The sequence below is a fragment of the Hemiscyllium ocellatum genome, chromosome 36 (assembly GCF_020745735.1).
Source record: "Hemiscyllium ocellatum isolate sHemOce1 chromosome 36, sHemOce1.pat.X.cur, whole genome shotgun sequence".
NCBI classification, from domain to species: domain Eukaryota; kingdom Metazoa; phylum Chordata; class Chondrichthyes; order Orectolobiformes; family Hemiscylliidae; genus Hemiscyllium; species Hemiscyllium ocellatum.
In genome coordinates, this window is record NC_083436.1 from 45,720,138 (window position 1) to 45,735,144 (window position 15,007).

The window sequence follows — 15,007 nt, forward strand, 5'->3', positions numbered from 1 at the left end:
TCTGGGCATAAGCCTTCATTAGGAACCATTGTAAAATCCATTGTCAAAGGTAGCACTTCTGTCAGTGTGGCATTCCTTCAAGACTGCATTGGACTAGATGTTCAAATCTCTGAAGTGAGACTTGAACACAACTAACTGACTCAGAGGTGAAAATCTTTCCACTGAGACATAGCTATGAGAAATAAAATTTATTTGACTTTTTTTAGCACCATAAAGTTCATATAATTGCAGTCACCTTTTACAGTATACCAACTCTAGATCAGTCAGCATCCTAATCAGTTTACAGCTGTGACAACAATATGAAAAGGGTCTTAAATATCCACACCATATTGGTTAGGGCCTTGCTGGAATTTTATTATTTAATGTTCTGTGAGTAACAATAAGAAATAATATCTTGGAAGTCTGCACGGAGGATTCACTAAATTGCTTCCAGGAAAGGAAAGGAGAAAAAAAATCAGTGTGATTATCTCACCAGAAAGGAAACATTTAAACAGGGAGCGGATTCCAAGTATTAAAGTTTTTTGAGAGAGGCTATGGAGCAATTTTCTTTTAACCTGAAGTTGATAAATTGTTAATGGGATGAGTTAGAAAGAGGAAGTAGTTACCTTCACATTGCATCTATCACACCCTCCAGATGTTCTGAAGAATATCACAGCCAATGAACTTTTTTTAAAGTATTGCCAAACTTGTCAGCCAATTTGCAACATCTCAGAAAATGGTACATCCTGTCATGAACTGTTACCTCCTATGAGCCTGAGAAACTCTCAAAGGTAAGACAAGAACCAAGTCTAAGTTCCAGGAACAAAGCTGACTAAAGAATGCTGACTTAGCTGTGTTTTGAATGCTTTTAATTGTAAGTACGTTGACAGTTCACAGTTGTCTTGAGAAATAAGGGACAGATACAGTCACACAAGCCTATAAAACAACAAAGTGAATATTGATAGACGTGGAATTAGCCAATGAGGCATACTGAGACTTAAAGCACTATTCACAAACCTGCGAACCATATCTAATTTAAACAATCTCCACAGTCTGTTTAAAATGAGTCTTCATGAACTCTCAAGCAAATCTCATGACCAAAGCAAACAGCAAAGTCTCCTGATAAAGTCAGATTATTTCTGCAACAAAATACAGTCACTGGAGGACAGTTACATAATATGAATAATGTCATAAAATCAATTTTAATCCCTCACAGTAGTACCATCTCCAGCCATGATTGACAGAGGAGATTGTCTAATCATCTCCATTCTGGTTGGGCCTTGGGTGTCAACATATTATTGTTAAAAGAGATTTTTGTTTGTTCCATTTTGTTATAAAGTCATGAAAATATTGAAATTATTATTTTATATTCAGGGACTGGCATTCCTAGTTGTACCTGATCAATTTACGTGCAAATATCTTGTGCATTTTAATTTTTCTTATGTGAAGTTTTAATTTGTATGTGTGGTTTAGCAATTGAATATAAGTGATGGAGACTATCTGATAAAAGAAATGAAAAAAATTTAAAAATTAAGTACTATTCAAATGTGGCACAGTAACTCAGTGGTTAGCACTGCAGCCTCACAGCACCAGGGACCCGGGTTCAATTCCAGCCTTGGGCGACTGTCTGCATGGTTTGCACGTTCTACCCGTGTCTGCGTGGGTTACCTCCGGGTGCTCCAGTTTCCTCCTATAGTCCAAAGATGTGCGGGTCAGGTGGATTGGCCATGCTAAATTATCCGTAGCATTAGGTACATTAGTCAGAGGGAATTGGTTTGCTCTTTGGAGGGTCAGTATGGACTTGTTGAGCCGAAGGGTCTGTTTTCACACTGTAGGGATTCTAATCTAAAGAAAGTGACATTTTGGGAAAACTCATTGTAAATGAACTAATTCCTTTGATACAGTCATTTTGTTTATTCTGAAACAGGTGACAACTGAGAGACACCGGTGGAAGGAAGCATTCCAGAATAATTATGATGTTCAACAATGTGTGGAAAAAGAGAAAGAGGAAAATATCTATGAAATGATGGCAGAGTGCAATATAAAGAGCTGTAAGTACCATCTAACCACCGGAAAGTATAGGAAATAACAAACCTGAAATCAGTGGTCAATCCCAAAATCTCATACCTTGATTGTCCTGGAATCTCTGACAATTCTTCCTGAAAATCTGTGTCTGATTCTCTTTATTCTGGCAAATGCGGTGGGTCGAGTGTTTGTAGTGAACATTTGGGTCACAGTAAGCGGTATAATTTCAAATGGGATGAGAAACCAGTGCTGCTTCTCCCGGGCAAAGCCTACTGAACCCCAAACCATACGAAACAGGAAGGTCGATCATAGGCCTTTAATTCCAGTGGCGGCAAGAAGGAGGCAGAGTTTGGGCGTGCCTCTACCCCACACAACTAATGCCTTTCCTGCCTCCAAGTTCATCACTTGAATGGAACTGAGGGAGACTATCTGAAAAATTGAACATGAAAGTAATGAATAGGTGTCAAAGGGGAGACAATGGCCTAGTGGCGACGTCACTAAACTATTTATTCTCGAGAGCCAGGAAATGGTCTAGGATCCAAGGTTCAAATCATAACAGATTTCAATAAAAGTCTGGAATTAAGAGTCTAATGATAACTATCAAACCACCGTTGATTGTTCATTAGTTCTGTCTTGTCCTTCAGGGAAGGAAAGTGTTGTCTTAAACTAGTCTGGTCTATTTATGACTCTTAATTGCCAATTAGGGCAATTAGGGATGGACAATAAATGTTGGTCCTCTACGCCCACATTCCATGAATAAATTTTAAAAACATTCTGGGAACAGAAACTATCACTTTGTGACTTGCTGGGCTGAATCTTATTTTTTTTGGCTTAGTTTAATTTGTATCAAATGTTTGGAGAGCTACGAGGTCTGATGATTTTATCAAACTCACTACATTAATTGCACATTAAGTTCCTCCCTCACGTCTGATTCCGGACCCATCTTACCACATGTTATTCCCAGAATAAGTCACAATTCAGCGGGCATCCAGTAAAACACCAGCATCTCCTGTGCTCACACCAACATTACAAACATGAGCTTTTATTTACAGAAATCAAAAGGAGCACAAATAAAGCTGATAGAGGATGAAGTTCACTTCATTAATGGAAAACAGCTCTCAGCATCATGACCATCATGGTCCACGATGATCTGCTGCAGCCAGTTCTCATCCTTTGGAAGCAGTGTCAATGAGACTTCCTCTGGCTTGTAACACTCTGTCAAGGACATCAACAGCTTCCTCCTCCCCTGTGATGTCATCCTCCTGGTTAGAAGAATGTGCTGTTCCCCCAATTCCTTTGCATCCAGCACATCACCTTGTTGCTTTCTCCTGTTGTGCAGAGCACAGCATACCAGGATAATGTGGAACACTCTTTCCAGACTCTATTGGGAGATTCCACCAATTTGGTCCAATCAGCAGAACCGCATCTTCAGCATCCAAATCGTCTGATCACTCTAGCCTCTGGTTGAGGCATAGTAGCATTGTATCTGCATCAGTAAGGAAGCTACACAATCCTTATCCCCAGTAACCAATCTTCTAAGGCACCTAGACCCTCAAACTACTCGGTACACAAAACTGCTTCAGGATATATGAGATGTGGTAACTGCCAGGGGAGCAGAAACTCACCGCCAGGAAGTGGGCTCGGTGATCATAGATCACCTGAGCATTAATCAACTGAAACCCCTTCCTCTTATTGAATTCCACAGTGTTGTGACACGGCTCTCTCAGTTGATGGCACCTTGGGAAAACCCAAGTATATCCCTGAATCCGGGTTGCAGCACTGACCTTGTCACAGAGAAGCAAAATGGACCGGTGCAATCCTGCACATACTGCATTGTTCAGTGCTCTGGTGCATTTGTAGATGCATGACTGAGAGATCCCACACTAGATCACCCTTTGCTCCCTGGAAGGAGCTGGTAGCTTAGACATTCACTGCTGCAGTGACCTACCAGGAGAAAGTGGCGTCCCACTCCAGCACCCAGCACAGTTCCAACTCAGTGTCCCACTGGAGCCTGCAACTACACTGCGCCTCACTCACTCCCAGGAAATAGAATTAGGGCCCCAACACTCTGCCCTCCTGCTCACTCTGTGCATCCTGAGGGACTCTGTGGTTGTGACCCGTCCCTGAGATAGAACATAGAACAGTGCAGCAACCAGTATAGGCCGTTTGGCCTTTGATGTCATGCCAACCTTATATTCTACTCTAAGATCAAACTACCCTACATACCATTCATTTTACTAACATCCATGTGTCTTTCCAAATGTCGCTTAAATATTTCTAATGTATCTGACTCTACTCCCACTGCTGGCAGTGCATTTCACACTCCCACCACTCTCTGTGTAAAGAACCGACCTCTGACATCTCCCCTACACCTTCCTCCAATCACCTTAAAATTATGCCCCTCATGGTAGGCATTTCTGTCCTGGGCAAAAAGTCTCTGACTATTCACTGTACCTATGCCTCTCATTATCTTGCCCACCTCTATCACCCTTCTTTGCTCCATTGAGAAAAGCCTTAGCTCCCTCTACCTTTCTTCATAAGACATGCCCCCCAGTCCAGGCAGCATCCTGGTAAATCTCCTCTGACCCTCTCTGAAGCTTTCACATCCTTCCTATAATGAAGTGACTAGAACTGAACACAATATTCCAAGTGTGGAGAAAGTGAGGACTGCAGGTGCTGGCAATCATTTGAGAGTGTGGTACTGGAAAAGTATAGCAGGTCAGGCAGCATCCAAGGAGCAGGAGAATCGATGTTTTGGGGTCTTATTTCTGATGAAGGGTTTATGCCCGAAACGTCGATTCTCCTGCTCTTGGATGCTGCCTGACCTGAAGCACCACACTCTCGAGAATATTCCAAGTGTGGTCTAACCAGCATGACCTCATGGCTCTTAAACTCAATCCCTCTGCTAATGAAAGCCAGCATATCAAAAGCCTTCTTACCAACCCTATCAACTTAGATGACAACTTTGAGGGATCTATGCAAGATCCCTCTGTTCCTCCACACTGCCAAGAATCCTGTCTCTAACCCTGTATTCTGTATTCAAATTCAACCTTCCAAAATTAATCACATCACACTTTTCCAGGTTGAACTCCATTTGCCACTTATCGCCCAGTTCTGCATCTTATCAATGTCCTGTTGCAACCTACAATAGCCCTCCACTCTATCCACCACTCCAATGTGTTATCAACAAAATTACTAACCCACTCTTTCACTTCCTCATCCAAGTCATTTATAAAAATCACAAAGAGCAGAGGTCCTAGAATAGATCCCTGCAGAATATCACTGGTCACCGATCTCCAGGTTAAATACTTTCCATCTACTACCACCTTCTGCCTTCTATGGGCCAGCCAATTGTGTATCCAGACAAACAGGTTTCCCTGTGTTCCACGCCTCCTTACTTTCAGAATGAGTCTACCATGGGAAACTTATCAAACACCTTGCTAAAATCCGTGAGGGTTAGATAGGGTGGACAGGGAGAGCCTTTTTCCAAGTATGGGGATGGCAAACACGAGGGGACACAACTTTAAAGTGAGGAGAGATAGGTATAAGACAGATGTCAGAGGTAGTTTCTTTACTCAGAGAGTAGTAAGGGTATGGAATGCTTTGCCTGCAACGGTAGTAGATTCGCCAAGTTTAAGTGCATTTAAGTCGTCATTGGACAGGCATATGGACGTACATGGAATAGTGTAGATGGGATGGGCTTCAGATTAGTATGACAGGGCGGCGCAACATCGAGGGTCGAAGGGCCTGTACTGCGCTGAAATGTTCTATGTTCTATGTACGTCCACTGCTCTACCTTCATCAATGTGTTTTGTCATATCCTAAAGAATTCAATAAGTCTTGTGAGGCATGACCTGCCCCTCACAAAGCCATGATGACTATCTCGAATCAAACTATGGATTTCCAAGTAATCACAAATCCTGTCTCTCAGAATCCTCTCCAATAATTTGCCCAGCACAAACATAAGAGTGACTTGTTTGTGATTCCCAGGATTATTCCTATTCCCTTTCTTGAACCAAGGAATAAAATTTGCCACCACCCAATCATTTGACACTATTCCAGCAGACATTGAGGATGCAAAGATCATCGCCACTCAGCAATCTTTTCCCTCACTTCCTGTACTAACCAAGGTATATCCTATCTGGCCTAGGGGTCTTATCTACCTTGGGTATACCCTGTCTGCCCCAGCGAACTTATCATTCCTGATGTTTTTCAAACTTTTCAGCACATCCTCCTTCTTAACGTCAATCTGCTGTTTCATGCTGTCCTCACAAACAACAATGTCCTTCTCTGTAGTGAATACTGAAGTAAAGTATTCATTCAGTACCTCCCCTACCTCATCCTACTCCAGGCACAAGTTCCCTCTACTATCCCTGATTGGCCCAACCCTCACTCTGACCATCCTCTTGTTCTTCACGTAAGTGTAGAATGCCTTAGGGTTTTTCTTAATCCTACCAGCTAAAGCTTTTTCATGGCCCCTTCTAGCTCTCCTATGTCCAATCTTCAGTTCCTTCCTGGCCACCTTGTAACCTTCTAGAGATCTGTCTGATCCTTGCTTCCTTCTTCATCTTGATTAGATGTTCCATATCCATTGTCACCCAAGGTTCCTTCACCCTACCATCCCTTCCTTGCCTCAGTGAGACAAACCTGTCCAGCACTATGCTCCCTAAACAACCTCCACATTTCTGTCACGCATTTCCCTGAGAACATCTGTTCCCAGTCTAGGCATCCCAATTCCTGCCTCATCGCATTGTAATTCCCCCTTTCCCAATTAAATACTTTCCCATACTGTCTACTCCTATCCCTCTCCATGACTGTAGCAAAGGTCAGGGAGTTGTGATCACTATCACCAAAATGCTCCCCCACTGAGAGATGTGACACCTGACCTGGTTCATTGCCAAGCATCAAATCCAATATGGCCTCCCCTCTAGTCTGTCTACCTACATATTGAGTCAGGAATCCTTCCTGGAATGCCTGACAAAAACTGCTCCATCCAAACTATTTGAACTCAGGAGGTTCCAATCAAAATTAGGGGAGTTAAAGTCACAAATGACAACAACCTTGTTACATCTGCACCTTTCCAAAATCTGCCTCCCAATCTGATCCTCCATGTCTCTGTTGCTGTTGGCAGGTCTGTAGAAAACAGTAAAGTGACTGCTCCTTTCCTGTTTCTCACTTGCACCCATACTAACTCTATAAAACTCTCCTCAACAACCTCCCTTTCTACAACTGTGATACTATCCCTGACGAGCAATGCCACTCCCCCATTTCTTTTACCTCCCCTCTATTCCTTTTGAAACATCTAAAGCCTGGACCATTCCCGCCCATGATATCCAAGTTACCGTAATGGCCACAACATCATAGTTCCAAGTACTGATCCATGCTCTAACTTCATCACCCTTATTACTAATTCTTCTTGTGTTAACACAGACAAAATTCACCCCATCACAATTCCTTGAGATGTGTGCTCTTTACCCTCCACAAGGGCATGCTGCTGCTCCTGAGGGTTTTATTGGCCTTAATCCTTCCGACGCAGTCTTTGCCTTCCTAAGAAGGCAGTCACAGTGATCAACATGCAATCAGCAGCAGGGTCCATCACTCGATGAAAAGGATCTAAACTGGGAACAGAAGGAGCAGGCCTCAGAACAGTCTTCAGTGGCATACCCTGCAGATGAGGTTGAGGACACTTTAGTCCTCACTGAGACACGCTGCACTCCAATAATGAGTAACATGTCTGCATCAGACAGCCACATTCATGCTCAGCATGTGCAGCAACTTGGTGAAAGTGCTGTGTCGGCTGAGTAGTTATCCAAAGTTATCCAGAAGGGAGTGTCTGCAACACTCCATCTTTCCTAGTCCATTTCCATATTAAATGCTCAACTTCTCATTGCTTTCAGTACAGGCTATCGTGACACTTACAAGTTGGATGAGGAAGTGATGGTGTGTACCTCACACAGGACTCTTGAAACTTAGATGAATAGTGGTTGCCCTTCAATAGGCATGGCCCTTCATAACATCATCGTTGTTTGCTTCCACATCATTGAGATGCTCAAGTTCAATTTGCAATTATCAGTGGGATGTGTCAAACCATCTGTGACCAGTATCTGACCCCTAAATCCCTTCACTTTGCAAGCAGTCAATAGGCAATGGAATGATTGCAAATTAAATGTCCCTGTGGTTTCTGAACTACACTCTGTGTATTTGTTGCTACAATATTATTATGTCCAGCAAAAGTGGATCCCATGCTTTCAACCATTAAACTGGCATTTACTGCGCCCACCTCAGGCATTTTTCCAACCGTTTTCTAATAGAGGCTGACATCTACAGAATGGAAAGCGATGGCAGTGAAAACAGCTCCTGGAGGATACTGCTAGCAGCAGGCTCCACCTCATCTCTCATCACCTCTCCTTAGTGATCAGTGGATGGATACTAATGACTGTATTCATCCTAGACCTGTGATTGACTTCAATAATCAGTCCCTAGACCTGATTGGCTAGATTCTTGACCGCTGTGTTTACAGCTCCCTGACTGATGCCTCTATAATTCCCCTGACTAATTGTGCTGGCCCGATAGGACCGACCACTGAAGACCAAAGTTCCCTCAATGTGTGGTTGCATTGACTTCCAGTTCCAGAAGTCGCTATAGTGCATGGGTCTCAGAGGTTGGTGCAGTGATGGGAATACCTTAGATAGAATATAACTGAACACTTCCTCGACTGTACCGGGACAGGTCCCCTGACTGAAGGTATTTCATGCAGACCACTGACTGTGGCAAAACCCCAGGACTGTGCCTGGGACTGACAGTACTGGGCCATCCTGACTGTCAGTATGACCTCCTTGCCTGGACTGAGGACTAGCTTCGGACATGGCCAAACAGTTTAATGAACACATCTCAGGCAGATTATACATGATGTTGGTGTTAGATAGACTTCTTGGTGTGCTATTCACCAAGATTTTCACACCTCCACCCAGAAAGATCTCTCACTGACAAGAAGCCTGTCAATGTGTCTGTGCAAAAGAGCCCCTTGAAATGGTAACACTGAGAACCTTTGACTCTGCCTCAAGCACCAATGCTCTAACAGGCATGTCACAGCAAAACAATGCCTGAAGGCATCAATGGTGTGATCATACAGGCAAGTGCTAATCGTGTGAGCCCTGAAGGAGCAAGCGAGCAGCCTTGCAGTGCAACCTGGTCCAATTGTTGAGTCTGTGCACACAATATCCTTGGAGCAACCTTTCAATGCTAGCTGCTGCAGGTTTCTGTGCTTCATGAGTGACCTACTGGAGTATCGGAGAGCTGCCATTGTGGTCATGATGGGTTGGTAGATGCTAATATCTGTAGACAAATGGTGTGTGTGTCAGGCGTCTTGGATTGTTACCTGTGATTGTACACAATATGGAGGTTGTTCAAAGCAAGTGGCAAGCTGAACCTATCAGGTACCCATCCTAGTTTCTTGCATTATAGCTGCTTTGACACACTTGGTGAGATAGAAAGCTGAATATTAATGAGGCAATTTGTGCCATCAACAAAGTATTTAACAAGAAAAAAAACCCTTTAGTTGGCAGCTCACTGCTACCAAATAGGAAACTCACTCTGTGCTTTCAAAAAGCATAAAAGATAGAGCAAGTTGTTCTAGCTCTCAAAATGGTCCTAATTGGACTGCTAGTCTGATTCTGCCACAAATCTCATCACAGCCCACTGCTGAGATCCCTGTAAGATCCCACCCTATAACTCTCTGCCCAATTCTCCATCTAGTTTCACAATCTGCCTCTGCTGCCTCATTCCTGATGAAGGGCTTATGCCTGAAACATCGATACTCCTGGTCCTTGGATGTTGCCTGACTGGCTGTGCTTTTCCAGTACCGCACCCTCGACTCCGCTTCTCTGAACTGTCAATTCCACACATTCACCGGTCCTAGCTAAAGTAAAACAATGTAAGTTGTCAATGCACCTTCTCTCTTCAAAATATTTTTTGAATATAAGCAAGTGTACATACTCCATGAGTAATTTATTAATTGTAACATGCTTTGGAATGCCCTGAGGACATCAAAGGTACTATGTGAATATAAGCTTCTTCTTTTATTTAAGTTGTGCATGTCTGTAACAATCTGGAACTTATTGTGAAAAGGAGATTGTCTCGTTTCTTAAGAAAATGGGATATTCATTTCTATTTCTATGTTTTATTTTTATTTCAGAGTCTGAATAATGCTGTAAATGTTCTTGTATGAAGAATTCTCTGCCATTGTAACACAAAAAGTACTAAGTTGTTTGCAGAATGCACACAAAGGAGATTCCTTGTTAATAATACATCAGTAACAATGAGATTCATACTTAATAATAGATCCATTGTGCAGTAACTCAGTGAATCAGAAGAATTTCTGTCTTAGAACCTTTCAGAACGTAGAAGATGATATCAGCAATTGTCAACTATGGCTAACTCTGATATTTAAGTCAAAGGTTTGTGGGTTTAAGCCCCACTCAGAACCATGAGTATTAAATGTAAACTGACTTGGGCTCTAAAATGGCAAGTAATATTTGTACCGTATCACACAAGCACCAGGCAGTAACCAACTCCAGAAAGAGGCAATCTAACTATCTCCACTTGATAGTCAACAGCATTAGCTGAATCTCTCACAATCCAATCCAAGGGCTTACTGTTGACCAGACACTGAACTAAGCAAGATGTAAAATACTTTTGGAAACAAAAGCAGAACAAAGGCTAGAAATTCTGTGGTGAGTAACTCACATTCTGGCTCCACAATACCTCAGTATCATCTACAGGGCACAAATCGGGATTGTGATGGAAAACTGTCCACCTGCCTGGACGGCTGCACCTCCAACAACATTCAAGAGTTTTGACACCATCCAGAATGTAACAGCCCCCTTTATTGAAATCCCATCCATTGCCTTCAACATTCACTCTCTCCACCACCAAAGTATTGTGGCAACAATGTATACCATCCACAAGTGAACTGAGGTTCCTCAGACAACACCATCCAACCCTGGCAAAAAACAGCCATTTAGAAGGACAAGGGCAGTAAATATATAAGAACACCACCAACTGCAAGTTCACCTCCAAGTCAGTCACCATTCAGATTTGGAAACTTTTGCTGTTACTTCAGTGTCGCTGGCTCAAAATCTTGGAAATTCTACCCTCAGGGCATTGTGGGTCTTCCTACAGCACATGGACTGCAGCGGTTCAAGAAGACAGTTCACCCCCACCTTCTCAAGGGCAACTAGGGACGGGCAATAAATACTGGGCCAGCCAGCAAAACCTATATTGCATAAATGAATATAAGAAAACCCAGCTGCTTCCAGCATGCAAATGTCTTTCTGCCTCCACAGGTAGGTTGGTGGCTGCCATTGAGCATTAGGTCTAGCATCCTCAGGGTCTGCTGGAGTGATGCACATACCTGCACTCCAATGCCCCAGCCATTGGTCCTCAGATAAAGATAAGATGACAACCTGCAGTGCATACCGGGTTTTCCTCCCTCACAAGGCAACAGAGTGGTTCCAGAAAGCACTCAGCTGGAGCAGGAACCACACACACATACCCTTCCAAAGTCTCCTCTCAAGACATCGTAGAAGTGGCCGGTCTCTCCACTCCAAACCTACCTGAACCTTCCAAGACTTAGAAGTTCATGCTGAGGAGGGTTCACTTGCCTCTGACAAGAAACTCTCAGCATATAGTCTTAGAGATGTACAGCATGGAAACAGACCCGGGGCGGCATGGTGGCACAGTGGTTAGCACTGCTGCCTCACAGCGCCAGGGACCTGGGTTCAATTCCCGCCTCAGGCAACTGACTGTGTGGAGTTTGCACGTTCTCCCCGTGTCTGCGTGGGTTTCCTCCGGGTGCTCCGGTTTCCTCCCACAGTCCAAAGATGTGCGGGTCAGGTGAATTGGCCATGCTAAATTGCCTGTAGTGTTAGGTAAGGGGTAAGTGTGGGGGTATGGGTGGGTTGCGCTTCGGCGGGTCGGTGTGGACTTGTTGGGCCGAAGGGCCTGTTTCCACACTGTAAGTAATCTAATCTAATCTAAAAAAAAGACCCTTCAGTCCAACTTGACCATGCCAACCAGATATCCTAACCTAATCTAGTTCCATTTGCCAGCACTTGTCCCATATCCCTCTAAACCCTTCCTATTCATATACCCACCTGTATACCTTTTATATTTTGTAATTGTACTAGCCTCCACCACTTCCTCTGATGGTTCATTCCATACATGCACCACCCTCTGCATGAACAAATTGCCCCTTAAGTCCCTTTTAAATCTTTCCCCTCTCATCCTAAGCTTAGAACCTCTCGTTCTGGACACCTCCACTCCAGGAAAAAGACCTTGCCAATTACCCTATCCATCCCCCTCATGATTTTATAAACCTCTATAAGGTCACCCCTCAGCCTCCGACGCTCCAAGGAAAATAGCTCCAACCTATTCAGCCTCTCCCAATTGCTCAAACCCTCCAACCCTGGCAATATCCTTGAAAATCTTTTCTGAACCCTTTCAAGTTTCACAACATCCTTCCGATAGGAGGGAGACCAGAATTACATGCAATATTCCAACAGTGGCATGTCTGGGACACAAATGCACCAGGGTTGTCTGACCAAATCTCCAGGACCAACAGGCTCCAGAGTTGAACAGGCTTCCTCTATTCCAGCTGTGGGATCTGGGACAACACTGAAACATAGTGGGACAGAAAGAAAGCTTAAAAACCTTTTGAAGGCACTTTGATGGCATGGGTGACAATGATTTTCACGTTCACATTAATGCTTTGCCTTTGCAATGCATCTGTTTGTTTGAGTCGCTGTGTAGCCTCAAATGTAACCATGCCAACATGGTACCTAACTTCATGTCTATACAAAATGAACTATGGATCAGTGTTGTGTTGAGAGCCTGTTGCAGTATGTAGACACAAGAAGGATAAGGTGTGTAAAGGACTATGGGTTCTGCTTGTACTAACACCCCTCTTGGACAAACATCCCTATTCTTCCGCTGGCCACTATGACAGAAGTGTTGGTGCTGAATGAAGTGGTCAGGAATTTAAGGAACAAGGAGATATACAGCACACTGACAGCCAATGCATTAGGATCACCAAGTGTAATTTTCTTGTGCTCTGGAGTGCCTATTATCACTATCATTGTAGCCCTCACTCTCACAGCTCAAGACACTGAACGCCCTGACTCTGGGTGAAGTCACAGCCATTTTCCTCCCCATTGTGTCTTTTCAATTTCCAGTATGATGCAAGGAGACAAGGAGCAATATCCAGACGATGGCTTCCAGCTCTGTCTGTATGTGTCCCAATCACGTGAGGTTCCAAACATTCAGATACCTTTCTAAATAGCACTTCCTATGAATTCCAAAGGCTTTGCATCTCCCCAGATCCCCACCAACCTGCCTACATGAGCCTGTGTGTCACCACATTTCCCCGTCAGTCCTGGTATGTGAAATGTCCATGCTGGTGTGGTAACACACTGAGTAAAAAATGAGGTCTGCAGATGCTGGAGATCACAGTTGAAAATGTGTTGCTGGTTAAAGCACAGCAGGTTAGGCAGCATCCAAGGAATAGGAAATTCAACGTTTCGGGCATAAGCCCTTCATCAGGAATCAGCCCTGATGAAGGGCTTATGCCCGAAACGTCGAATTTCCTATTCCTTGGATGCTGCCTAACCTGCTGTGCTTTAACCAGCAACACATTTTCAACTGGTAACACACTGAAGCTAGGATGTTCCTGTTATGGATAAAGCCCCCATCCCTCAACCATGATCTCATTCCTATCCATAGCTTCTCTCCCATTAGAAATACAAATACTCCTCTTTCACAATTCCACTTTGTCCCAGTCTGCTTGTCCCAGATCCCCACAAACAGGTTCCTAAATCTCCTTCCTGTTGGCAGTGGCTCCTTTGTTCTTCTCCAACCCCCATTCCCATAGTTTCTTTAGATGAGGCAACAGACTGTCTGTGGCTCACCCCTTCCTGTGATGGCCTAGGTAGCCCCACAGAAGTACCCAGACCCCTGTCTGATGCCTATACATCTTTCCACATTTGCTTGCCCCAAATCCCATTGGTTGTTCTGGAGCCACAGGACTGTTCATGACTCATTCCCTGAATTGCAGAGACACAGTCCCCCTAACCAAAAATAACCAATCCCCTGAACTGATATTGGAGCCTGCCCTTGACTTACTGTGCAAGGACCACCTGACTAACAGGTACCTTCATGTACTTCAGAGAAGATTAAGACTTAAGTTCCTGATACTTTGAGACAAGGCTACTTCCTTGCTGTGTATTTGCCGCATAAGTTGCTACACATGGTGGAGATGTGAGGTTGATTCAGCACACTGCTGTTCTGCAAGATGTATAGTCCATTCAGAACAGCTGACCAAAAGCTGCCTGGTTGTTCTGCAATAATAGACAAGTCTAGGCAAGGCATGGATTCTGCAGACAGGTACATAATGAGCAAGTGCTGAGAGAGCAAATGTGCAGTCATGAGATGCAGCTTGATCCAATCCATAAGCTGGGTGTCTGTCCTTGCCTGAGCATTCTACAAATGGATTTGGAAATTGGTGTGAGGATCCCGAGGGGTTGGCAATTATCAGTTGCCCATGTCCATAGTGACATGGAGGCTCTTTATAGCCAATGGCAAGCTGAAGTTGCAGGAACCTACTCTGACTGCCATGTTGAAAATTCGTAGTATCTAGCTTGCTCACATGGTTGGTGGGATAAAAAAACTCCATGTTAGTGAGGTGAAATGTGCATTTAATTAGGTCATATACAACAATAGACCCCCTCCTTAATAGGTAACTCACCGCTGCCTGACAAGAATTTCACAGCAATGCCCAGACATTGTTAAAAGATGCAGTGAATTGCTTCTGAATTCAAATAGGCCTTCAGGACTTCTCATGTAATTTTACCACATTTCTTGTCAAACTCTACGTCATTCAGGCTCCTGTAAGATTCTGTGCTCTGTATCTATTTACGCTGTGAAATCCTCTAATCATCTCAAACATCTC

At 43.8% G+C, this 15,007-nt stretch overlaps 1 protein-coding gene across 3 annotated transcripts in view; it reads left to right on the forward strand.

The window, feature by feature from the left end:
• Positions 1–15,007, forward strand: part of LOC132833370 (B-cell scaffold protein with ankyrin repeats-like) — a 290,257-nt gene that overhangs the window by 241,864 nt on the left and 33,386 nt on the right. For all 3 annotated transcript variants that reach the window (XM_060851590.1, XM_060851591.1, XM_060851592.1), the window contains one exon: positions 1,907–2,030. In XM_060851590.1, coding sequence (XP_060707573.1) covers positions 1,907–2,030 — 124 coding nt within the window. The remainder of the gene's footprint in view (positions 1–1,906; positions 2,031–15,007) is intronic.